Raw genomic sequence first — 25056 nt, forward strand, 5'->3', positions numbered from 1 at the left:
GTCCTGCACTTGGCCACCATCTACAGCCTGTGGACCGAAGGGGAAATGCTTGGACACATTTTACCAGGTCCTGTCTCCTCCATCTTAACTGAGTGGAAAAGGAGAGAGTTGGGACTGGTGGGAAGATGGATGCTTTTGGTGCTAGTAGCCACCAGGCTTTGAAGTGTGCAACCCCTAATAGGCCCACTTCCTGGAAACAGATTTCTTTTAAGGAAAAAAGATACCAGTGAACATTCAGCAGAGGGAAATTCAACCTCATCTGCCCCCAGCCAAGAGTGGCAATAATCTCTGGGCAGAATGCCTTCCACAAATATTGAGCATTTACTCCGTGCCAGAGCTGGGCAGGGAAGAGTAAGTCTTGGTGCTGCCCTCAGCACAAAACCAAGGACCGAGAATTGTTCCCCAAGGAGGAAAGCCCCTGAGTCTCTCGGAGGGGACAAATGAGGAAGAGAGAAATGAAGGAAGGCGGCCCATCTGATTCCAGAATCCACACTTAGCTGTTTTCCTGGGAATTCTCTAGAGAGGGTCTGGAGCAGTTCCTGACCAGTGGAGAGTAGAGCTCACGTACATCCTGTCCCTAAGCTCTGCGCCCCTTAGCGCCCAGGACTTTGCTACTCTGCCCAGCCAGAGGCAGAGAAGCCCCTGGCCACCTTGGGATGAGATGTACTTCCCCAGGTTGTATCAGCTCCCCACAGAAGTTGAAGGGCTTGATGAGGGGTCTTGGGGCCACTGTCCTAAGTAGAGCCGCTAGGGTACCCAAGAACCCAGATTCTAGTCATAACTCCTGTCCCAAGGGGTGTGCATAGGGCAGGGGCTGACTACAGGCACCATGGTCAAAAAACGCATGTTGGGGTGCAAGGAACTGACGCCCTCATTCCAGAGTCGTCCCTTGGTCTGGGAGGTTGGGGTACGCCCCTCATCAAGTGCAAAGGGGGTTTTGAGGTCCTTCTGCTTCGACGTTCCCCCCACATGGGCGCCCTCCGACTCCTCTGGGTTCCCAAGGGCCCTTAGAGACACCCCTCGATGCAACCTCGACCCCTCACCACCCTTCCGGACGCGCGTCGCCTCCAGCCAGGGGCTGAAGGCACAGAACGCACCTCTCGCGCGCCAAGCGCAGGAACTATCCGGCCCCTTGTTTGCCTAGGCCCGCCCCTTCCGCCCTCTGGGGTGGGGCTAAGTGAGGCTTCCGCCGGAAACCCGGAATCAAGCAGAAAACCAAGCTCGGAAGCTAAGCTCTGGGTGTTGCTAGTCCCTCGTCCTCGTCTCCTGCGTCCAAATTTAGGTTTTCACGCCCAGTTTTTACAAGGTCCTGAGGCCCCACCTCACCCCCACATTCCAACTTCGGCAGAACCTAAGGCCAGGAAAGGAACCTATTTCCGGCCTCACCTCCCACTCTCCTGTCCTTCCCCGGTCCCCCTCTGCCCCCCCGACCATGGCCCAGAAGCCGAAGGTAGACCCCCACGTCGGGCGCCTGGGATACCTGCAGGCACTGGTCACGGAATTCCAAGAGACGGAGAGCCAAGGTGAGAAGGGCAGGGTGGGGGGCTGAAGACGGGGCAGTGGTCCGGCCGCCACAGCCGTTCCGAACCTGGCCCCAATGCCGCTTTTCTACCGCAGACGCCAAGGAGCAAGTACTGGCCAACCTCGCCAACTTCGCCTATGACCCCAATAACTACCAGTATCTGCGGCAGCTGCAGGTCCTTGATTTATTCCTCGATTCGCTGTCGGAGGAGAATGAAAACCTGGTGGAGTTTGCTATTGGTAAGGATGGGGCAGATCTCCCAGATACCTGATTTGACTTGGTGAGATAAGTGAGTCATTGGGAAAGGAATCTTTTAAGCAGTCCCTCTGCTGAGAAGGCAGGTCGTCTCATTGTACCAGCGATGTCTGTGCCACCTCCTCGGTTAACACATTGTCCCGGGTCACAGCTAGCTTGAGTCAGGTCTGCAACTAATGCCCAGGACTTCCTCTGCATGCGTGCTTTCCCTCCCACTTAGAGATGAGATAATAATTGAGGGAATGGATTGAAGCCACTTGAAGGGAAAAACGTTTATAGAATGCCGTTTTTAAACATCTCTATTAGAGGGGCGCCTGGGTGGCGCAGTCGGTTAAGCGTCCGACTTCAGCCAGGTCACGATCTCGCGGTCCGTGAGTTCGAGCCCCGCGTCAGGCTCTGGGCTGATGGCTCAGAGCCTGGAGCCTGTTTCCGATTCTGTGTCTCCCTCTCTCTCTGCCCCTCCCCCGTTCATGCTCTGTCTCTCTCTGTCCCAAAAATAAATAAACGTTGAAAAAAAATTTAAAAAAAAAATAAACATCTCTATTAGAAAAAAAAATTTTTTTAATGGTTATTTTTAAGAGAGAAAGCGTGCACATGGGGGAGAGGCAGAGAGAGGGAGACACAGAATCCGAGGCAGGCTCCAGGCTGTCAGCACAGAGCCTGTCGCGGGGCTCAAACTCAGGAACCAAGAGATCATGACTCTAGCAGAAGTTGGATGCTTAACCAGCTGAGCCACCCAGGTGCCCCATAAACATCTGTGTCTTAATGTATTAATATCAGGAGACGTAGAGGTGATTTGGAGTGGCTATGACTTCTGTAGTTGTTATGGTCTAAAACCCATGAATTATTCAGTGGACATACTTATTGGGCATGTACTGTGTGAGGAAGTTACTGTTCTTGTTTTGTTTTTTTCTTTAAGTTTATTTTGAGGGAGGGAGAAGGGGCAGGACAGAGTCGGGGGAGAGAGAATCCTAAGCAGGTTCTGCTCTGTCAGTGCAGAGCCCGATGTGGGACTTGATCTCAGGATCCATAAGATCATGACCTGAGTTGAAATCAAGAGTCAGATGCTTAGCCGCCTGAGCCACCCAGGGGCCCCTGCTGTTCTAAATGCTGGAGATATGGGGAACAAGTTGTGGAAAGGTCTTTGCCCTCAAGGAACTTACATTCTAGTAGGGGGAGACAGATGGTGAGCAAACAAACAAAAAAGCTGAGGCTCTGAAAGAAGTGAACAGGGTGATGATGGAGAGCATAGGTGGGAGCTGCTTCATTTCTGCCATCATGGGAAGTCATTGTAGAAAGAGGCCCAGCATGGTCAGGAACCCTAAAGCAGGAGGAGCCAGAAAGAAGGCTGATGTGGCAGGCTATGGTGAATGAACCAGATTGGTACAAAATGGGTTACAGAGGTGGGCGGCACCAGAATTTATAGGGACTTAGATCTAGGCCATGGAAAAGAGTTTGGATTTATTCTGAGGACAAATGTTCATTTTTCAATATGCATCATAAAAAATAACGTTTTTCTACACAACCAAAGGAATCTTATTTACATAGAGAAAGAAACCTTTTATTTATTTATTAGGTTTATTTATTTATTTTAAAAGAGAGAGAAAACCCACACGCCTGCCAGTTGGGGAGGGGCAGAGAGAGAGAGAGAGAGAGAGAGAGAGAGAGAGAATCACAAGCAGGCTCCGAGCTGTCAGTGCAGAGCCCCATGTGGGGCTCAGTCTCACGAATCATGAGATCATGACCTGAGCTGAAATCAGGAATCAGATGGTTAACCAACTGAGCCACCCACGCGCCCTGAGAAAAAAACATTTTATAATAAATCCATTATCACTTAATACCTACTTATGCAAATTTTTCTAATAGTTCCCAAAATGACATTTTCCTGTTGGTTTGTATAAACCAGGAACCAATCCAGAATTCATGCATTTAATCTGGTTGTTATGTTCCTTAGCTCTCTCTTTCTCTCTGTCTTTCTCTCTTTTTAAATTTTTTTTTTTTAACGTTTATTTATTTTTTTGGGACAGAGAGAGACAGAGCATGAACGGGGGAGGGGCAGAGAGAGAGGGAGACACAGAATCGGAAACAGGCTCCAGGCTCTGAGCCATCAGCCCAGAGCCTGACGCGGGGCTCGAACTCACGGACCGCGAGATCGTGACCTGGCTGAAGTCGGCCGCTTAACCGACTGCGCCACCCAGGCGCCCCTTTCTCTCTTTTTAAATGAACTTCGTGTTTTATTTCTTTAATTTTTTAAATGTTTATTCATCTTTTGAGAAAGAGAGAGAGAGAGCATGAGCAGGGGAGAGGCAGAGAGAGAGGAAAACACAGAATCCAAAGCAGGTTGCAGGCTACGAGCTGTCAGCACAGATCCCACTGTGGGGCTTGAACCCACAAGCTGTGAGATCGTGACCTGAGCCATAGTTGGCTGCTTAACCGACTGCACAACCCAGGCACCCTAAAAAAAAAAAAAATTTTTTTTTTTTTTTTTAATTAAGCTCTATGCCCAGTGAAGGGCTTGAACTCATGACTCTGAGATCAAGAGTTGCATGCTCCGTCTATGAGCCAGCTAGATGCCCCATGAACTTTGTATTTTACAACAGTTTTAGAAAAATTGCAAGAATAATACAGAGAGTTCCCATATATGCCACATCCAGCTTCTCTATTATTAACATCCTACATTAGTATGGTACATTTGTTACAATTAGTAAACCCAGTATTGATACATTATTAACTAAAGTCCACACTATTCACATTTCCTTAGTGTTTCTGTAATAGCCTTTTACTGTTCCAGGATCCCATCCAGGATACTATATTACTTTTAGTTGTCACATCTTAGGCTCCTTTGGACTTGCCAGTCTCTTAGACACTCCCTTTTTTTTGATGGCATTGATGGTTTCAAGGATTGCCAGTCAGGTATTTTGTAAACTCTGCCTTAACTGGGATTTGTCTGATGCCTTTTTCTTGATTAGACTGGGTTATGGGTTTGGGGAAGGACAGCCACAGAGGTTAAGTGCCATTGTCATCACATCACACCATGTCATGGGGCCGTGCTCTCAGCATGACTTCTCACTGTGGGTGACGGCTTTGATCACCTGGCTGAGGTGGTGTTGGTCAAGTTTCTCCACTGTAAAGTTACTCTTTTTTCCTCCTCTTTCCATGTACTCTTTAGAAGGAAGTCACTACATAAATGGTCTCTTTTTGGGGAGCCTGGCTGGCTCAGTCAGTGGAGCATCGAGCTCTTGATCTTGGAGTTGTGAGTTTGGGTGTAGGGATTACTTAAAAAATAAAATCTTTAAAAAATAATAAAAAATTAAAAAATAAGTTATCTCTTTTAATCATTAGTAGACTCTTGTAACACTAAATATTAAAGGATCCAGACCAGTTCTGCAGAATTTCCCATCTTTCTAATTGTCTGGTTGCCTCTTTTGGTGTCATTTAGTTTGTTCCTCTTTCCCCTTTATCTTCTGTAGCCTAGAAGTTAGGCTGTAGGCCTTGATAGAATTAACTAACACTTTTTTTTTTTTTTTGCACTGAATACATCATTGGTAGGTGTGATTTAAAATTTTGAAAGACCATCCAGGTTGGCCCCTTCTATTTGGGGTACCTGGGGCCAGAGTACAAATGGGGGTCGTCCCTCCTCTTGTCACCACAGTAGGTCTCACATCCTTATGTGTGGACATCCTGGCTCTGTCCATACCTGCTCTGTGGCCACTCCTTCGGACTTAGGAGTGTCCGCACAACAGGGGTTGCACACACCATCAGTCGAGTCCACCCCCCTGGGAGTCAGGATCCAGGAAAGAGGCCCATGCAGTTGTGGGAGCAGGTTCAGGGCCTAGAGCTCCAGGTATGGGGCAGAGGAGGATGGGCTCTGGGTGGACTCCCTGGACTCTTCAACCTGTGGAGAAGGCCCTTAGAGTGAGGCCCTCTGAAGCAGGGCCAGGAGCCCCAGTTGCCCAGGTGTACGAGTGGTGCTGGCTCGTGTCTCTGTCCCTCTGGAAGGTTACTATGCTAAGTAAATATTCTAAACAATCGGTCACTTTAAGATTTTCTTCTGTGTACGTCCTCCAGCCCCTCCCTCTGCTCCCCAGCTTCTGCCATCTGAATGGTGACAGTGGCCCCTGCGGAGCATGTGGCTAAACCTCCACCTGGGAGCAGTAGAGCTCCTCCAGCTCAAGCTTTTGACTGGAGAAAACTTGCATGAAAGGAGCAGTCAACCAAAAAAAGGTTTTGCAGGATCAGGAAGTAACTTTCCCCAGGCAGGAGCTCTCTGAGCCCCTGGTGTGCTGGGCCTGGCCTGGATTCTTGCTCTCCTGGGCAGCTTCCCAGAGTGGGTGATCAAGCCCTGGACCTGGAATCCCCAGTCCGCTCTTCCACTTCCTAGCTGATTCTTGTGGCTGAGTTCCATCTGTCCCTTCTTTGAGACTCATTCCCTCACCTGTGTTTGCCCTACTCTGCAGGACTGTCGGGGGGAACAGACGCACGGGCGCATGTGTCTGTCTCCGTGAAGGTACTTTGCCTAGCTGGTTACTCTGTTAGTATCATTATCACCAAGCTTTTCCCTGCCACTTTTCCTTCTTATTTTCTCTTCCTCTCCTTCCCACCAGCGCAAGATCCCTAATCCCCAGAATAGTAGCTTTCCCAGCCTTGAATCCCTCCATGGGGTTGTCGGCAGAGTAGATTTCTCTTGTATTTATTGTGCATGACAGGGAGTCCCCGTCGTACTTAGGTGCACGTTTTGCTATTGCTGTCATTTCCTTTTCTCTTTAATTTTTTTTTTTCAACGTTTATTTATTTTTGGGACAGAGAGAGACAGAGCATGAACGGGGGAGGGGCAGAGAGAGAGGGAGACACAGAATCGGAAACAGGCTCCAGGCTCCGAGCCATCAGCCCAGAGCCCGACGCGGGGCTCGAACTCCCGGACCGCGAGATCGTGACCTGGCTGAAGTCGGACGCTCAACCGACTGCGCCACCCAGGCGCCCCGATCTTTTTTTTTTTTTTTTTTTTTTAAATTTTTTTTTTTAACGTTTATTTATTTTTGGGACAGAGAGAGACAGAGCATGAACGGGCGAGGGGCAGAGAGAGAGGGAGACACAGAATCGGAAACAGGCTCCAGGCTCCGAGCCATCAGCCCAGAGCCCGACGCGGGGCTCGAACTCACGGACCGCGAGATCGTGACCTGGCTGAAGTCAGACGCTTAACCGACTGCGCCACCCAGGCGCCCCGTTTCCTTTTCTCTTAATGTCGCTGGCCCTAAATGGCCAGCTGCCGGGTGCTTATTCCACTAACAGGCTCTTGTGGCAGGCCTGAGATTGTGATCTCCACGAGGACAGAGCCCAGCTTTGCCTATCTCTGGGGAAGGGAAGGGGAGGGAAGGGCCCAGAAGGTGCAGAGCACTAACCATGACTTGTTGCTGCAGCCCTGAGTGGGGTTGGTTCTGGAATAACTGGCAGAGAGAAGAGGTGGGTTAGATTGCCTGTGGCCCACAGAACCAAAACCAGTGTCCGTTGGTTGGCAAGGAGCGTAGTGAGTTTGGTAAGGGCTGGGCTTTGGGGTCAGGCAGGCCTGGGTTCAAGTCCTGGCTCTCCCACTTAACTCCTGGCCTGTGATTTGCCTTCTCTCATCATGTCAGGCGGGGCAGCACCAGTACCTGCCTCACAGAGTTGTTGAGAGAATCAAATGAGATCAAGTGTCTGCAGCTGCAGGATCCCCTAGGCCTCCACCCCAAGGGCTGGTGTCCAGGGCCCCCTCTGAGGATAAACAGTTCCCTCATCTCCCAAAGAGGAGGTGGGATGGCATGCTGTCCTTCACGAGGGGAACCACTTGTCTGCCTCAGGGGTTCTTTCCTTCTGGAAAAACACTGAATAATAGAAAAAATAATGAAAGTTGATCGTTGGCCTCCCAGCGAGTGTCTGGGCAGCATTAGGCAAAGGGAGCCTGGCCTTAACGCATGTGTTGGCGCTGCACCCAGGCCCCCCCTAGCTACAGAGCTGGTGCTCTCGCACTTCGGAGGACGTGGAGTGATAGCTGGCACTCAGGGAGCACCCTCTGTGTGCCAGGCACTGCCTTCTGTGCTTTGTCGCCTCTGACCCTGAGACACTGAAAGTGGCGCTCATAGCTTCCATTTTCCATAAGGAGTCTGAGGCTTAGGAAGGATCAGTGGGTTGGCCCGAGGTTTAAAGAGTGCCAGCCTGGGACAGAAACCAAGGCTGTCAGATTCTAGAAGAGGGCAGAGGAGTTCCCAGTTCCTAGGTCTGTGGAAGGTTGAAAGGCACTTCCTCCAAACCCTTCATGTTACTGATGAGGAGCCAGGCATGGAGAGAGCACTGCCCCTCGGCTAGTTCATGGCAGGGCAGGGTCCGAATGCAGGCTTCCTTCCGCCTGCCCTTGCAGCCCACCACAGTGGCAGGCATGCTTCTGGGGTGGTGCTGATGCGCTCAGCGCTGAGATGAGACCTCCTGTCAAGTGGCTCTGCCCGCCCTGGGGGCTGAGGGCCTGACCGCCAGCCCTTTGGTTCAGCTGCAGTTGTTTTTGTGGGCTGTGGTGGCAGGTCTGAAAGCTGCACTGGGGCGAGTTGGGGTCCCCGACCATTGACTTGCCGGGGGGCCATCTTCCTGTGACCTGTGAAATACCCTGGGGAGGATGACTACAACCTTAAAGAAGAATCTGGTTCCGGTGGTTGCCTGTAGCCCGCAGGGATTTTTGAGTCTCTGTACCTTCCCCTTTCTTGGCCTTTTCTTTTGTGGATTTGCCCGTTTAGAACAACTGTAGAACTGTTTTACCTTTTGGTTGTAGTCCTGGCTGCCTTTTTCCCCTCAGGGTGAAGGGCTCTGGTTGGGAGCTGTTATGATAAAAGCTGCCTTTCTGGATGCCTGCTGTCTGCCCACGGTGTGCCCACAACTTGCCAGCACATGCCCACCTTGTACCAGCACCGCCTGCAAGGTCTCTGAATGTGTCACCAGCCGCAAGGCAGGTAGGACTCAGGCCTCTTTATGTATGAGGAAACAGCTCTTCAGTGAGGTTAGGTCCATTGCCTGGGGCTCACACTGTTAGTGATGACTGGAGCCAGGAATTTACCCAGTCTCCCTGGATCCAAATTCCATGCCCAGGGGACCCAGCTGGCAGACCCAATGCTGAAACTACAGAGCATCGTCTTCCTTTGTTCTTTGTTTCCACTGCACCTTGCCATTTCCACGCTATCCGTGCACAGCCCAGGGCCTTGCTTGATCGCCCACTAAGAGGAGCTGCCACTGGGAGACAGCAGTGTTTCGGGCCAGAGCTGCCCTTGTTGGGGATGGGAGGTGGGAGTGGGTGAATTACAGAGAGCCAGATAAAAAGCCTGGATCTCAGTAAATACTCAAATGAGTGAAAGAATTTGGAGCTCTTGCTCCAAATGAAGCCTTTGGCATTAATTTGGGAATGTTTGCCCAAAGCACTATTGGTTGACTCTGATGCGTTCTAGATGCAGTGTGTTCACCACTGCATCAGCCTAGATGCTGTATGGAGACACAAAGGAACCAGGAGAGGGCACCTGGGTGACTCAGTCAGTTGAGCAAGCATCTGACTCTTGATTTCAACTCGGGTCATCATCTCATGGTTCATGAGTTCGAGCCCCGAGTGGGGCTGCACACACACAGTGCAGAGCTTGCTTGGGATTCTCTCTCTCTCTCTGCCCTTCTTGTGCTTGCTCACGCTGTATCTCTCTCTTTCAAAATAAATAAACTTTAAAAAGTGCCAGAAAACTTACAAAAAAAAAAAAAAAAAAAAAGAGAGAGATGCCAGAAGAGAATTCTCTGCCTCCAAGAAAACTGGTTGAATCTTAGGATATCACAGAATACTTGGCAGTTTTGTTACTAAATCAGGGTTCCGGGGAGCACCTAAGTGGCTGCATTGGTTAAGAGTCTGACTCTTGATCTTAGCTCACGTCTTGAGTTCAGCGCTGGACGTGGAGCCTACTTAAAAAATACATAAAAATAAATAAAACGGGGTTCAAGTAAGTGGCTTCCCAGAATTCATGTTAAATTACTTTCCCGGTTTCTATTTCCTGCAATACATGTAGTTGCCACCAGATGGTGGTGGTGCTCAGAAAAAGGCCAGTATTTAAAAAATAAAAAAAAAAGAAAAAAAGACAAAGATAAATCCTCAGCAATCTCTGGGGAAAAAAAATTTTTTTAATACTCACTTACTTTGAGAGACAATGCACTCACATGGAAGAGGGGCAGAGAGAGAGGGAGACAGAGAATTCCAAGCAGGCTTGCGTTAATGCAAAGCCCGACATGGGGCTCGATCCCACAAACCGTGAGATCATGACCTGAACTGAAACCAAGAGTCAGACACTTAACCAGGTGAGCTACCCAGGCGCCCCCCTGGAAATACTACTTAATAAAATTGAAGGCAGGCACTCCCCATGACCCAGAATTGTATTCATAGGGTTAGGGTACATGCACATGCAGACACATGCAAAAATGTCACCAGCAGCATGATCTATAACAGTTCCAAACTTGAAACAGTCAATAATAGAGTGGATGCTGACGTTATGGGATATTCATACTGCTCACTTAGCAAGGTAAATGAACAATCTGTAGCTACATGTAGTAATCTTACCTGACGTTAAGCAAATGGTGCTCCACACATAATACATACAGTGTAACTATATTTCCGTAAAATCCAAAAATAGGCGGAAGTGAGTTACGGTATTAGTATAGCAGGGGTATATATAGTGAAATTATTTTTTATTAAAAATTTAAAAGTTCCTGCTTGTTAATTAGAAATTATTAAACTATTACAAGTCAGGAAGGTGTTCACCTCTGATGGGAGAGAATTGGATCAGGAAGGGACATGCAGAGGCTTTTGGGTTGCTGACTATTTTCCTTCTTGACCTTGGTGCTGGTTACATGGGCACGTGCATTCTCATTGTTAAACTCTACCTGTGTGTGTCATTTCTTTCTGTACATGTGGGTTGAAGGTATGGCCCTGTGCCAGCCTCTGGGGCTATAAACAGGTGCATGCTTGGTCCGCATGTACTGCGCGCTGGGTGGCGGGGGCGGTGGTGGTACTTGATCACATTCTTTCAATTATCTTGAGCCATTTTGCTGATAAAGAAACTGAGGCTTAGAGAAACTGAGTTGCTTGCTCTGGTCACCTAGGTCCTCAGTGGCAGTGCCAAGAATCTAACTAGATCAGCCCACCTTTGCTTCATCCTCCATATTCTGGGGCTTCACTATACCTCCTTCTCTCACTGATGAATTAGGTAGGCTCCTGGGATCATACAGCTTTCTGCTTAAAAAGGAATTCCTCGGGGCACCTTCTGCCTCAATAGGTAGAGCATGCAACTCAACTCATGATGTCGGAGGTCATGAGTTCAAGCCTCACGGGCTTAGAGTTCACGTAAAATAAAATGAAACAAAACAAAAAACAAGGAAGGGGTGCCTGGGTGGCCAGTCAGGTAAGCACCCAACTTCAGCTCGGGTCATGATCTCATGGTTCGTGGGTTTGAGCCCCATGTCATGCTGTCTGCTGTCAGTGTGGAGCCCCATGGCCACCTCTCTCTCTGCCCCTCCCCTGTTCTCTTTCGAGCGCATGCTCTCTTTCTCGGTCTCAAAAATGAATAAACATTAAAAAAAAAAGGAATTCCTCAGCCATCCGTCTCTGGCAGGATTCCCCTTACAGAAAGGGGGTGACGTCAGTGTTCTCACCCCACTGCTTCCTTCCACACTAGCTGGACCGGGGCAGTCTCTGCCCTCCCTCCTGGACTTGCAGAGACCCGTTTCCCTTCCACTTAGTTCTGGACCCAAGCAAGGTGTGTGTGTGTGTGTGTGTGTGTGTGTGGGTGTGTGGTGTGTGTGTGGGTGTGTGGTGTGTGTGTGTGTGTGTGAATTTATGCGAATACATGATTGACACACATGTTACAGATTTCAAAAGGATATGTCGTCAACAGTGACACCTTCTGTAGCCTCTTCTGAAAGCAGCCATTTACTAGTTTCTTTTATATCCTCCCAGAGATTATTTTCCGGATTTATGAACAAATATGTGTATTTACACTTACACCTTTTTGCAAGTTCTACGCTTGTGGTGGCATATGATATGTATGTTCTGCTTTTTCTTTCTATTCTCTCTCTCTCTTTTTTTTTTTTTTTTTTTTTTTTTTTTTTAGCTTAGCATCATGTCTCAGTGCACCTGCAGTATCAGCCCATAAGGAGCTGCCTCATTCTTTGTGAATGCTGCCTGCTATTCTGTGCAACGGAGGCAGGGGCACATTTAGGGGTGGCCATTCAGGTTGTCTCCACTTCACCCTCACAGGTGGTGCTGCAGTGGAATACCTTATTTGTATGTCATTTCTCCCCTGTATGGGGTATGCCTGTAGAGTAAATTTCCAGAAGTGAAGTATAGGTCAGAAGTGCGAAAAGCCTTGTTTTTTCTTCTTTTGATGTAATTTGGCGTTTGTTATTATGGGAAACATCCATGAGTTTAGGTCAAAACTACGTGCAAGGCATTTTCAGAGAAGCCTATCTTCCATCTCTAAGCCTGTCACCTTGTTCCCCTCCTTTTTACACATAATGGTAGCTTTCTCTACTTACTGTTCTCTCTCTCCACATTTAAATTTCAGAAAGAACTGTTTTCAAGATGCTAAAGTAAAACCCAAGAATAAATAGGCTCAGATGAAGACTTTTATCTGGGATGGGCTGCATCCAGCCCAGTGCCCTGAGGCGTCTGAGTCATCAGAGGGCATAAAGTCTTGGGCCACTCTCTCCTAGGGCATGACCTCATTTAATTCCCCAGAACAATCCTTAGACCTTCCTTTCGCGGCATCAGCGCCCTTCTTGCTGTGTGACCTGAGGTCCCCTACCTGACCTCTCTGAGCCTTCGGCTTTCTCATCCTTGGTTTTACTTGGTGTTTTTCTCTTTTGCCTCTCCTGGGGGTTTCTGTGGTTCCGTGTGTCTAGAAGGGCCCTGCTTTTGCCTCTTATTCTTTTTTTTGTCTTGTCTGGTTTGCCTGAAACACTTTCATCAGCCAGTCAGAACTTGGTCTCCCTTTTGTTTGGTAACCACGGTTTAAATGGCAGCACCATCAACATACAGTGACGTGCACATATCTTAAGTGTCAGTTTGACGAATTTTTTTTCTTGAACTTTTTCTTGTTTTTTTAAGGTTTTAAATTTTGGTTAGTTAAAATTCAGTGTAATATTAGTTTCAGGTGTATGATATAGTGATTCAGCATTTCCACACAACATCCAGTGCAGTTTATTGGATTGTTAAATTCATTAAGGTATATGTATATCTATGTAACCACTAAAATCAAGACCTAGAATGTTTCCATCTCCCCAGAAAGGTCCCTTTCCCAGTTAGTGTCTTCCACCCCCCCAGGTAACCAATATTCTAACCCATGGGTTTTACCCGTCCGTCTGTCCTTCCTTCCTTCCTCCCTCCCTTCCTTGATTTGATTTGATTTGATTTATTTAATGTTTATTTATTCTTGAGACAGAGACAGAGCGTGAATAGGGGAGGGACAGAGAGGGAGACACAGAATCTGAAGCAGGCTCCAAGCTCTGAGCTGTCAGCACAGAGCCTGACACGGGGCTCAAACCCACGAACTGTGAGATCATGACCTGAGCCACAGTCGGACACTTAACCGACTGAGCCAGCCAGGTGTCCCATATTTTATTTATTTATTTTAATTCTTATTTACTTTTGAGACAGAGAGCGATAGACCATGAACACGGAAGGGGCAGAGAGAGAGGGAGACAGAATCTGAAGCAGGCTCCAGGCTCAGAGCTGTCAGCACAGAGCCCGATGTGGCCCAAACTCACGAACCATGAGATCATGACCTGAGCCAAAGTCAGATGCTTAACCAACTGAACCACCCAGGTGCCCCCAAGATTTTATTTTTAAGTGATCTCCACACCCACCATGGGGCTGGAACTTACGACCCTGAGATCAAGAGTCACATACTCCACCAACTGAGCCAGCCAGGTGCCCCTGTTTTGCCTGTTCTTGAACTCCATCTGCATACAATCACACAGGATGTACTCCTGTGTCTGGTTTCTTTCACTCAGTGTTTTTGATATCCATCCAGATTTTTACAGTGTCCTTAGTTCATGTCTTTGTATGAATATGCCACAATTTGTTCATCCGTTCACCTGTTGCTGGAGATTTGAGTTGTTTCTAATTTAGAGCCTTTATGAAGAAAGCTGTTAGTTTGTACACAAGTTTTCTTGTATAGGTATGTACTCCTTTTTCTCAGAATTACGTAGAAGTGAAATTGTTGAGTCCTAGGGTAGGTGGATGTTTAACTTGTGAAGCTGCCACATACTTTTCCACCTTCATTATGCAGTGTGAGACCCCCATACCCCCTGTGTATGAGAATTCCAGCATCCCCACCTCCCACCAGCTCTTACTATTGTTGTTCTGCTTTGTTTTAGCCATGATAGGCGTGTGGAGGCATCTGATCCTGCCTCTGAGAAGTAGCTATGAGCACTGTGTCCTACACTGGCCCTATTGTGCAGAGTTATCCAAGTCTCTGTTCATTTTTTACATTGTGTTCATCTTTCATTGATAGTAATATACTTTAAATCTTTTTTGTTATGTTTATTCATTTTGAGAGAAAGAATAACACACACACACACACACACACACACACACACACACGCTCAAGCCGGGGAGGGGCAGAGGAGAGAAGGAGAAAGAGAATCCAAAGCAGGCTCCGCACTGTCAGCACATAGTCTGATGTGTGGCTCAGTCCCATGAACTGTGAGATCATAACCTGAGCTGAAATCAAGAGTCAGTCAGCCAAAATCAAGACACTCAACCAGCTGAGCCACCCAGGCACCCCAGTAATATATATTTCTTTATATGTTAAGTCTATTATTATATAATTTAATACTTAATATATATTAATAGACTTTATATATTAAGTCTATTAATTTTTTTAAATGGTGTCATTTGATGAGGTTTTTTGTTTTTTTTTGAGCAGCAAGCAAAAGTTTATTAGAATATAAGATTAGAAAGGAAGAATAGGAAAGCTCTCTTTACAGAGAGAGATAGAGCACGTGTGGGGGAGGGGCAGAGAGAGGATCCCAAGTTCAACGCGGGGCTCAAACTCCCAAAACACGAGTTCATGACTTGAGCCGAAATCAAGAGTCAGATGGTTAACTGACTGAACCACCCATGTGCCCTGGCTTTTACTTTCTAGGTGAAATTCAGCTTTTTTGTTTTGTTTTTTTTTAAATCCTTTTCCTGGTTACAAAAAAATTTTTTTTCATGGAGGAAAATTTGGAAAATAAAATAAAAATGACTCCTAATCCTGCTGCACAGAAATAAGTATTGTTAGCATTTTGCTGTGTTTCCAGCTTGTCTTTTTTTAATGTATCTGTTTACTGAGCATGTGTTATATGCCGGCCTGAGGCGACAGCATGGGACAAGACAAAGTTCCCACCCTTGTGGGATTTGTTGTCTAGTGGGGCAACCTTCAATAAACATGATGACCAGTAATTAGGTGTGAAGGAAGGAAATGAAGGTGGGGAGGGGGCTGGTTAGGGCTGTCACAGAAGGCTCTCAGAAGAGGTGACATCTTATTGGGCTTGCTTTTTTTATTGCATTTTTATCATATATACAGTTTGATGACTTTCTTTCCTCCTCAACCTTATGTTGTAAGCATTTTCCCATAGTAAATATTCTTTGAAAACATGATTTTTAAGAACTGTATAATTTTCCATCAGATGGACGTACTGAACTTTATCTAACCAGCCTGCTATTGTTGGGCATTGTTTAGGAAGCTTCCAGTTTTTTGTGTTACCCTCTTCCTACAACCCTCCTTAGTTCTTTAGGGCAGGGTCACAGAGGTAGACTCAGGAGGGAAAGCTCAAAGCACCCATGGCCTGGGCTTCTCCTGGGTCCTCTGGCTCCATTTTGGGTGCTCGTGTTGAGACTTCTTGCCCCCCCGAAGCCCCTCTCTTTCCAGACCTTCGTGTTCTCCCCTCTGAGGATCGCTGCCAGCAAGGCAGAGGGGCTTGAAGAAGTGCCTGTGGTTGGGCCCTGGGCAGTGGTGAGCTCTGGCAGGCGCAGGATCCACCCTTGGAGACTTCCTAGGTCTCCAGATAGGGAGCAGATTGGGCCAGCTGTCCTGAGGCCTCCTCCTGCCTTCACCGTCCAGCACGTGCCATCTGGTTATCCCCCAGCCTGGGTGGCAGTGTCCCGCCCAGGCACATCTGCGTGTGATGGTGACTCACTAGCTGAGAGTGACTCAGGATTCATCTTATCATACTTTACAGCGGAGATAAATCCTACCCTCTGCCCCTGGTCCATTAGACTACGGTGTGGGCAGGAGGCTGGTTCACCGCTTGTAGTTCAGAAGACGTGGTGTAGGTGAGTCCGGGAAGCCAGAGGCCTGCCAGAGCATTTCTACTTGTGCCATGAGAGTGGCATAGGGTTTCCATCCCTGGGACTCGGGGCAAGTTACCCAACAGCTCAGCTTCTGCTGAAATAGGGGTGATAGCAACACTTCATGGGGTTCAGTCATGTTCCCAGCATGTATCTGGTGAGAGCACCCCATTGCAGGTCCCTGGGTTGCGGAAGTAAACCAGAAAGCAGGGCCTTGCCTTATGGTGTCCAGTGACAGGGACAGACAGCAAGTATGGAAGGCAGTCAACAGGATGACCCCAGGATATGCTCAGGCCTCTGAGTGTCCCATAGGGAGGGAGCTCCCCATCAGAGTGCCTGGTCTCCCTCACCTCGTGACTTTGAGAGCGCCACTAAGCTGCTTCCTTCCCTCGGAGGTGCTCTGAGCCACAGCTCGAATGCCAGCACTGCAGAAGTCTGGGGGGGGGGGGGCAACACCTCAGGAAGCTGTCCCATCCCCCAGCCCGCGGCCATTCCACCCTTACTCCCCTGCCCCTACCTTACCCCCCCCCCTCCCCCGGCTCACTGCTTTACAACCCCTGCAATAAATATTTGTGGAGCGCCTCTTGCCCCGAGCACCAAGGACTTGACCTCAAGGCACGTACCTTCTGGTGGGGCTTGGCAGTTAGCAAGAAAACCAACCTGCCAAGATGGTTTCTGGGAATACTAAGCGTATAAAGAAGACGTGCAGTGATGAGGTGAGTGCCATGGTCATGGTGGGGAGTGGCTAGTGGGTATTCCAGGGAAACCTTACTGGTGAGGAAGCAGTGAAGGGTTGATTCCCAGCATGAGGGAGGCAGCATGTGAAAATCTGGGGCCCAAAGGCCCTAAGGATGGGCTGAGGTGGTGGCTGTTGCGAGTGACAGGGACAGAGAGGACAGACTAGATGGTACGGGGCTGTGAAGACCTCAAAGGGGAGTTCAGATTTTATCCCAAATACAGTGAGAAGTCCCTAGAGGGTAACTGGATTAAAACCTTTAAAGACATTTCCCTAGGGGCACCTGGGTGACTCCATTGGTTAAGCATCTGACTTCAGGTCAAGATCTCCTGGTTTGTGGATTCAAGCCCAGAGCCCCATGTCAGGCTCTGTGCTGACAGCTCAGAGCCTGGAGCCTACTTTGGAATCTGTGTCTCCCTCTCTCTCTGCCCTTCCCCTGTTCATGCTCTGTTTCTCTGTCAAAAATAAATAAAATGTTAAAAAAAAAAAATTTTTTTTTTTTAATTTTTTTTTGTAACATTTTATTTATTTTTGAGACAGAGAACATGAACAGGGGAGGGTCAGAGAAAGAGGGAGACACAGAATCTGAAACAGGCTCCAGGCTCTGAGCTGTCAGCACAGAGCCCGACGCGGGGCTCGAACCCACGGACCGCGAGATCATGACCTGAGCCAAAGTCAGACGCTTAACCGACTGAGCCACCCAGGCGCCCCCCCCCACCCCAAAAAATGTTTTTTAATAAATAAATTGCACTGCATCCATAAGGTAGTCACTGCATGGCCATTAGATGGTGCCATGGTTGTAGATCTGTGGGCCTGGAAAGATGTTTACAAATACGTTGTGGGGCTTTTTTTTTTTCAACGTTTATTCACTTGAGAGAGCATGAATGAGGGAGGGGCAGAGAGAGAGAGGGAGACCCAGAATCCGAAGCAGGCTCCAGGCTCTGAGCTGACAGCACAGAGCCTGACGCGGGGCTCGAACTCACGGACTGTGAGATCATGACCTGAGCTGAAGTCAGACGCTTAACCGACTAAGCCACCCAGGCACCCCTACGTTGTTTTGTGTTTTAAAGTTTGTTTATTTTGAGAGAGAGTGCAGGGGAGGAGGAGAGGGAGAGAGAATCCCATGCATACTCCGTGCTGTCAGTGCAAGGCTCCATTTCATGAACCATAAGATCATGACCTGAGCTGCAGTCAAGATTTGGACACAACCCACTGAGCTACTCAGGCACCCTGTTTGTTTGGTTTTGTTTGTTTGTTTGTTTGTTTGTTTTTAAAATAAGCTTATTTATTTTGAGAGTGAGAGAGCATACACACAGCAGGGTAGAGACAGAGAATCCCAAGCAGGCTCCACGCTGACTCAAGGCTTGATCCCACAAACCATGAGATCATGACCTGAGCTGAAACTAAGAGTTGGACGCTTAACTAACTGAGCCACCCAGGCGCCTGTATCACATTTTTTATTAAATGTTTATATTTATTCACATATTTTGAAACTGAGGAATGAAAAGCAAATGTTAAATAGATGGTAGGATTAAGATGGCTTGTAATTTGGCTTCTAGTATTTATAACTGCTTTATTGAGATAGTATAAGCTGTACATCCTTAAAGGATATGATTTGGTATGTTTTGACACGTATACACCTGTGAGACCATCACCTTACCTATGTTTTTTAATTCTGTAAAGTGATGTATTACAGATTTTATTTTTTTGCTTTAATTTTTTTTTTAATGTTTATTTTTGAGAAAGAGACACAGAGCATGAGTTGGGGAGTGGCAGAGAGAGAGGGAGACACAGCATCCAAAGCAGGCTCCAGGCTCTGAGCCGTCAGCACAGTGTCTGACGCAGGACTCAAACTCACAAGCCACAAGATCATGCCCTGAGCCAAAGTTGGACGCTTAACCGACTGAGCCGCCCAGGCGCCCCTGTGTTTTTGCTTTAAAAAAAAAAAAAAAAAAAAGGAAAGCATATTAACCATTGAACTGGCTGAACCAAGAGGGGAAGGGATTGGTACCCACTTCCTGAAGGCTAGGCTGTGATGGGCAGGCGGGAATCTTGAAAGGAAGGGCTGGGTACCAGAATGGACTTTGGATCTCTTGTCCCTGGGCCACCTTCTCATAGGCCTGGGCCCTTTCTCAGGACAAAGTGGGCCAAGAGAAGCTGGGAGGGGTGGTGGGAGGATGCCCAGGCCTGAGCATCCAGTCTCCCTTTGCCCTTCCCCAGGAGGCCTCTGCAACCTGTGTCCAGACAGGGCCAACAAGGAGCACATCCTGCAGACAGGGGGCATCCCCCTCATCATCAACTGCCTGTCCAGTCCCAACGAGGAGACCGTGCTGTCCGCTGTCACCACAATCATGTACCTGAGCTCGCCAGGCTCTGCCTCCCACCCTGAGCTGACTGCCATGCCCGTGGTGCAGTGCATGCTGCGCTTCTCTCTCTCGGCCAACACCAGGCTCCGGAACCTGGCCCAGATCTTCCTCGAAGACTTCTGTTCCCCAAGCCAGGTGGCGGAAGCCCGTAGCTGGCGGGCTCACTCTGCCCTGGGTATCCCACTGCCAAGGACTGAGGCCCTGCAGCAGCCCTGATCCAGGGAGATCTCATGGCCATTGACACCCTGACTGCTAGAGACAAGACCACAATCCCAGTGGGGACTCGGAGCAGGAGCAGCCTGGCTCCCACTGAATGTGTTCTCCCCAAAAGGTGCCCTTTAAGGTATTTTAAAGGTGAGTTTTCTCAGTGTGACACATATTTACACTGTGATGAGAGGCATTAGATGAGTGAGGGAGCCAGACCTGGAGGCCCATGGAGGAGAGCAAAGGCCATTTCCATAGATTGGCACCCTTAACCAGCTAGAAGTCAAGAGCCTGCCTCCTACCCGCCCCCCCCCCCCCCCCCCCGCAACCCCCCACTTGAGCCAGGCTCTCAACCTTATGTGAGAGAGAAGCAGCTGGGACCCTAGATCCAGAGGCCTTGCAGAAGGGGGTTTTCATGAGGAGCACCTGGGCCTGGGATTAGAATTGTTCATGCTTGAGGGAATAGGAATTCTCCTTTCACAGAAGTATCTGAAGTAATCTTGAGGAATACAAGTGAGAAGCCAGCTCTGGGAAGTTGGTCATGCCCACTCCAGGGCTATGGAAGCTGGGTACCTACACCACAAGGTCTCCAGGCTGGGCATTGGGTATGGTGGACACCGGCCTGGAGAACTCTGTGGCCCGGGATCACCTGTTTATCCACACAGGCCTATCTGCTGGGCACCATGGGCTTCAAAGACAAAGGTGTGGTCTCTACTCTTGAGTGATGCAGTCCGCTGACCGTGAAGGTAGCCATCAGGTGTTAAGACCACGAGTATGAGGGTGAGGACATATCAGAATAAGGCACAGATCCTTGAAGCTTCATATTCTGCCCTCGCCACCCCATGGCCCTGGCCTGAACACCTTGGCCTTCCTCCTCTGTCATCAGGGTTGGGTTAGTGAGGACAGGTCCCTGGCCCTGGAAGTCTCAGACTCAGGAGGGCTTCGCGAATGCAAGAGTGGTGCTCAGGGAACACAGAGGACCTCCTGACAAAAATCTGTGGTTTAGAGTCCACAGTGTATGTTGACCAGCACAGGGGAAGCGGTGTGGGACGACCATGGGAAGTTGGGATTCAGGAGCAATGGGGAGCTTCCTGGCCTCCCTTCTGCAGTCCCTCAAGGTTGACCTCCATGGTCACGATGAAAGATGGCAGATGCAAGAGGCATGGTATCCAGATGGGTGTGGAGGTGGGACTGAGGACAGGAGAAAGCCTCCTCCTCAGCCTCCATTCCCGCTGCCCTCCCTAGGGTTCCTGTACCTCTACTTTCCCAAATAAAGGGCCTTTAAAGAGTGGTGAGCCAAAGTGTTTTATTAAAAAGGTTCCTGAGTAGTTTTCCCACCATGATTCCTTGCCAGCCGTCTTGTGGGGTTCCAGGTGGCTGCCGTGTGAGAACCGAGGTTACTGAGTCTCCCTGCTCCACGGTGCTGGTGGCCACCGCCATGGCACTGCCCTGTCATCCAGCTCTGCTGGTGTTCCCTGATGGCCTGCCTTCCCTTCCTTCAGCTACTACCCACTGTCCCGGCCCCCCCGCTTGCTGTCTATGATCTCCCTCCAGTTGTCACTCCAGGAGAGCAGCCGTCTCCTTGTGGGGGGCAGGGCGAGGTGCTGGTTGTGGCAGCAGGTGAACAAAATGTGCTCCCAGCTTGGGGTCTCCTCTTGGCCTGGGACAGGATGCAAGAGAAAGGCAGGGAGATGCAGTCTATAATCTGGTTATTTTTACTCCCTCCCTAATCCAGCAGGCCAAATGCCTGGAAGGTTGCCAGGAAAACGGGTCTAACCTCGAATGGTGTCCTTGTCGTCAATGAGCAGGTCCCCCAAGACCACCGTCTTGTCCCTCGTCAGGATAATGCGCTCCACAAACTGCGGCCCCAGGTGATTCTCCACCCAGCGGTACTGTGGAGGGGGCACAAGTCGGTCAGCAGGGCCAGTGAGTAAGTAGGTGGGAGTGGGGTCTCCAGCCCTTGAGAGATGCTGCTCCCCTCCCCCCCCACACACTTCCTGTGTTTCTGCCCATTTATTAAAAAAAAGGGCTTTTTAAGTTTAATTATTTTGAGAGAGAGCACGAGCAAGAGAGCAGGGGAGGAGCAGAGAGAGAGGGAGAGAGACAATCCCAAGTAGGCTAGGCACCTTCAGCACAGAGCCTGAGCCCTAAACGACCGAGCCCCCGGGTGCCCCTCTGCTAGTTTACTTTAATCCTCAGGATTTAGGAAGCAGTTTGCTATCAAGCGCTGGGGCAGCCGCACCTTCTCGGCCACACAGTGTTCATACTTCGTCAGAGGGCTGGTGCAGATGAAGACTTCGGTGCTGCACGCAAGGGGCGCAGGTTAGACTTAGGGTGGTGCCCTCCCTTCTCCACCGCCCCTCCCCTCTTTGCCCTTTCTCACTCCTGCATGTTGTTCATCTCCTGCAGGGCTTCCAAGGCTCCAGGGATAGGCTCCAAGTCTAGGAAAAAGCCTGGGGCTTCATACACACTGGCCACTTTGTCCTGAAAGATACCATGTTCTTGTCCCAGCTTCTGCCTCCAGCAGATCTAGCCCCAGTGAGGACTCTCAAAAGATTCCTGGGGGGTTTTGGTCTCCAAATCAAAGCCTCGGGGAGACGATTTTGCTTAGGGGGAAGCGCTCTGACAGACTTTCTCGTCCAGGGCGAACAATGGATTCTAAATGGAGGGTTTTGTTAAACAAAGGGGGAAGACAGTCTTGCCCAAGGGGTGGGCTCCCATTCTTAGGTGCCGTGTGGGGTCGGGGCTCGGGCTCCCTTGCATCCTATGGGGTTCGGGCCCTTGCTCCCGGGTATCCTGCGGGGTCGGGACTCCTCGCTCCCGGGGACACTGTGGGGACTGGGGCTCCCTGCCCGCGGACACCCGGCGTTGCATTCCCGCCCTTTCCCTACTTACCGCCAGGTCTGGCCGCAGGGCTCGGTACTGCTCGCGGGCGAGGAAGCCGCGGCGCTTTTCCAGCGCCACGTGCGGCTCCCCGGGGAACCGGCGGCGGAAGCCCCGCAGGAGGCCGGCCTCGAAGTCGGCCAACACGCCATCCATGTCCACCAGCACCCGCACCGGCCGCGCGCGCCGCGCCGCCATCGCCGCAGAGGCCGGGCTGGGATTGGGGGGGAGGCGGGGGCGGGCAGGCGCGGGCCGTAGCTTCCGGAGGCGCGCGGTGGGCGGGCGCACCGGGCTCATTTGCATGGGCGCCGGTGAGCCCGGCCTCGCGGGAGGGCGCGACTTTTCCCGGGAGGCGGCGCGGGGCGGCCCGAGAGCGCGCCCGCCTGCACGTGTACCTCCCCCAACTCCGCGGGGGAACGTACCCGCTCACCCCAAGCGGACCCGGGCGGGGGCGGATCTCAAATTCTGCGATGGGTGAATCCTGTGGGGCTGGCTCCGCCCCTAGAGTCGCGACCGCGAGTCCCGGGGGCCACCGGCACAACTCCCTGCTTGTGGGACGGGGCACAGGATCACACCGGATCCCGGGCCAGAACTCCCTGAGGCCCGAATCATGGGGGCTCCCAGTAACTTTGAAGTGAATGACTGCTGAAGACCCCTGACTCGTGTGAGTAGAGCTCCTAAGAGATGAACTCATAAACCAGAGTTGGGAGCATCCACTTTATGCATCCAGTCCCACCCAGAGGACACGATTTCCAACAAACTCAGGTAATCGGGGAAGGTCCTTTCTGTGGAAGGGACACCGCTGTTCTAGAATTGGCAGTTACAGCCCCCTCTAGAAAATGCCTAACATGGCTAAGTTTTGTTGACGCTCCTTTGTAGATTTTTCTCAACTTCCTGACTACGTCCAAATACATTTTCCTACAAACCATAAACTCAGATTTGATTAAGCGACCCGTCTTCCTCTAGTTCCCCATCTGAGCACCCAATACTTCCAAACCAATGTTGAAACACATTACAAAGGGGAGACTAGCCTCTCCTTCTAAAGTGATCTAATTAAAAAACTCTCAAGAAGAGGTACAATCGCTGTAGGCAATAGTGAGTCCTCCAATGTTCCCCCTCCTTCCCATTCAAGTCACACAAACTGGATTTATACCCAGTTTATACCTAGGCCAAAGTGTCAACGAAATACTGATTGTTCTGCCATCATCATAAAATCATTCAACTCCACTTTGTAAACCCTAAGCTTTCTAAGTAGAAAATTTAACACCCTTAGCAAACATGTTACATAGAATTTCATAAAATCTGTTCTGATAGTATCTGAATGATTGGCAGAGCTGTCCCTCCCTCACAACACTTGAAATTTGATTAGGCACTTATCTTCAAAAAATAAAAACTTAAAGCCAAGGTACAAGTGTGACACAAATCAGGGACATCTCTTTTCCAGGATCCCCACCATTAGAGAGAGAAGGGTACAGACAGGTTCCCTACCTCCAAAGAGGTTCCAATAGAAACCATAACTCAGGCTAGTATTTGCAGAGCTAACCTGTTTTCATCAAATCAGACGGATCCTATACCAAAGCTGTTGATTCTCCATTTTGCAAATGCTTTCTTTGCACCTTAAGGGAGAAAAGCTTTACACCCCCTGAATCTATTCTTCCTAAAGAAATGTCCCAATAGTTCAAATGAAGCCAGTGGTTATGCTCATCGTCTCAACGGTCTTACATTTTAAGATAGGAAACTGGATCCAAGATGACAAGCCTAAAGAACACAGTTGGGTAGTAGTGCAGCTAGACCTAAAAGCCAAGTCTTAATGCCCAATTTGGACATTTAATATAAATATAGCATGTTGATCTGGAACCTTCTGCCTGAACGCAAAGAGCTTTCCTCTCTTCTGTCTGCTCGGATCCTCCTCCCCTTCGTTTGGAGTGCTCTTCTGTAGCCACCCACCATTGAGAAGCACCTTGATGGAGGAGAGGACTTAAAAACTTACATGTTACTGCCCAGCACAGAGAGTGGGTAGAAGAGTCTAAAATATACTACCTAATAAATATTTTATCATTTATCCGTATCCCTGTATTTTATTAGCACAGGTATCAGTTAACTATCTTTTTGGCATTTTGAACTCCTGCTATGACTGTAAACCTGTTCTCTTTTGAGAGAAGCCCACTTACTTCTCTGGGCCTTCCAATAGTCTTTTAACTTTAGTGACTCATCGGTTCTTGGGCAACAGGATTTATAGTAAAGAAGAAAGCAACTGAACAGGTAGAACAGTGAAACGATCTCAAAAAGATGACACAGGACACGATGTTCCAAATTTGCACATTGTTTACTTTGAGCAACAGTCCAGGATTGTGAAGTACAACACACATGTTAAGGATGAGACTTCAGTTCATGGTCAAGCACCAGCATCATGCACACGGCTTCAAGTTATCTAAGAAGAGCACTGCCCCCTTGGGGTCTGTTCATGACGAAGACCCACTTCTGTGTGGCCACCGCCCTCGCTTGCTTTACCACTTGGAAATTTGTCAGTTTGAGTGCACATCGAAGCCTTCCTCTGCAAGACAGCAGCAGGCTTAGCTCATCAGCTAGTTGAGTTAGTATCTGGCTTATTTCTTAAGGTTCAAAAATTAAAAAGGCAGTTTTTGTTTTTGTTTTTGTTTTTTGCTTTGCAGGCAGCAAGGCATGAGGCACAGACCTCTACTGTTCCATATGGCAC

At 49.2% G+C, this 25056-nt stretch overlaps 2 protein-coding genes across 3 annotated transcripts; one reads left to right on the forward strand and one right to left on the reverse strand.

The window, feature by feature from the left end:
• Positions 1-1183: 1183 nt before the first annotated feature.
• ARMC7 (armadillo repeat containing 7) lies at positions 1184-20752 on the forward strand. 2 transcript variants are annotated; one of them, XM_086688018.1, is made up of 3 exons: positions 1184-1523; positions 1618-1761; positions 19108-20752. In XM_086688018.1, the coding sequence occupies exons 1-3, from the start codon at positions 1433-1435 to the stop codon at positions 19467-19469; spliced, it is 597 nt and encodes a 198-aa protein (XP_086544144.1). In that variant the 5' UTR covers positions 1184-1432; the 3' UTR covers positions 19470-20752. The 2 variants fall into 2 exon arrangements, with proteins under 2 accessions (XP_086544144.1, XP_086544145.1); XM_086688019.1 differs by having other exon boundaries at positions 1618-1697; positions 19108-19390.
• On the reverse strand, positions 20747-22575 carry NT5C (5', 3'-nucleotidase, cytosolic). The gene is made up of 5 exons (XM_025927596.2): positions 22353-22575; positions 21841-21941; positions 21700-21760; positions 21235-21349; positions 20747-21117 (listed from the first exon to the last, which is right to left on the reverse strand). The coding sequence occupies exons 1-5, from the start codon at positions 22536-22538 to the stop codon at positions 20963-20965; spliced, it is 618 nt and encodes a 205-aa protein (XP_025783381.1). The 5' UTR covers positions 22539-22575; the 3' UTR covers positions 20747-20962.
• Positions 22576-25056: the final 2481 nt, after the last annotated feature.

This window comes from Puma concolor, chromosome E1 (genome assembly GCF_028749965.1).
Source record: "Puma concolor isolate L17-30 chromosome E1, mPumCon1.1.hap2, whole genome shotgun sequence".
In the NCBI taxonomy this organism is placed as follows: Eukaryota; Metazoa; Chordata; class Mammalia; order Carnivora; family Felidae; genus Puma; species Puma concolor.

What these genes read in the sequence shown, in the direction of transcription:
- ARMC7 (XM_086688018.1), top strand. Translation starts at nt 1,433, where the DNA reads ATGGCCCAGAAGCCGAAGGTAGACCCCCACGTCGGGCGCCTGGGATAC. An exon ending in CCAAGAGACGGAGAGCCAAG is followed by an intron (nt 1,524 to 1,617) that starts GTGAGAAGGGCA and finishes TTTCTACCGCAG; the next exon opens with ACGCCAAGGAGCAAGTACTG. An exon ending in CCTGGTGGAGTTTGCTATTG is followed by an intron (nt 1,762 to 19,107) that starts GTAAGGATGGGG and finishes GCCCTTCCCCAG; the next exon opens with GAGGCCTCTGCAACCTGTGT.
- NT5C (XM_025927596.2), bottom strand. Translation starts at nt 22,538, where the DNA reads ATGGCGGCGCGGCGCGCGCGGCCGGTGCGGGTGCTGGTGGACATGGAT. An exon ending in GAGATGAACAACATGCAGGA is followed by an intron (nt 21,761 to 21,840) that starts GTGAGAAAGGGC and finishes CCTTGCGTGCAG; the next exon opens with CACCGAAGTCTTCATCTGCA. An exon ending in CGACAAGGACACCATTCGAG is followed by an intron (nt 21,118 to 21,234) that starts GTTAGACCCGTT and finishes ATCCTGTCCCAG; the next exon opens with GCCAAGAGGAGACCCCAAGC.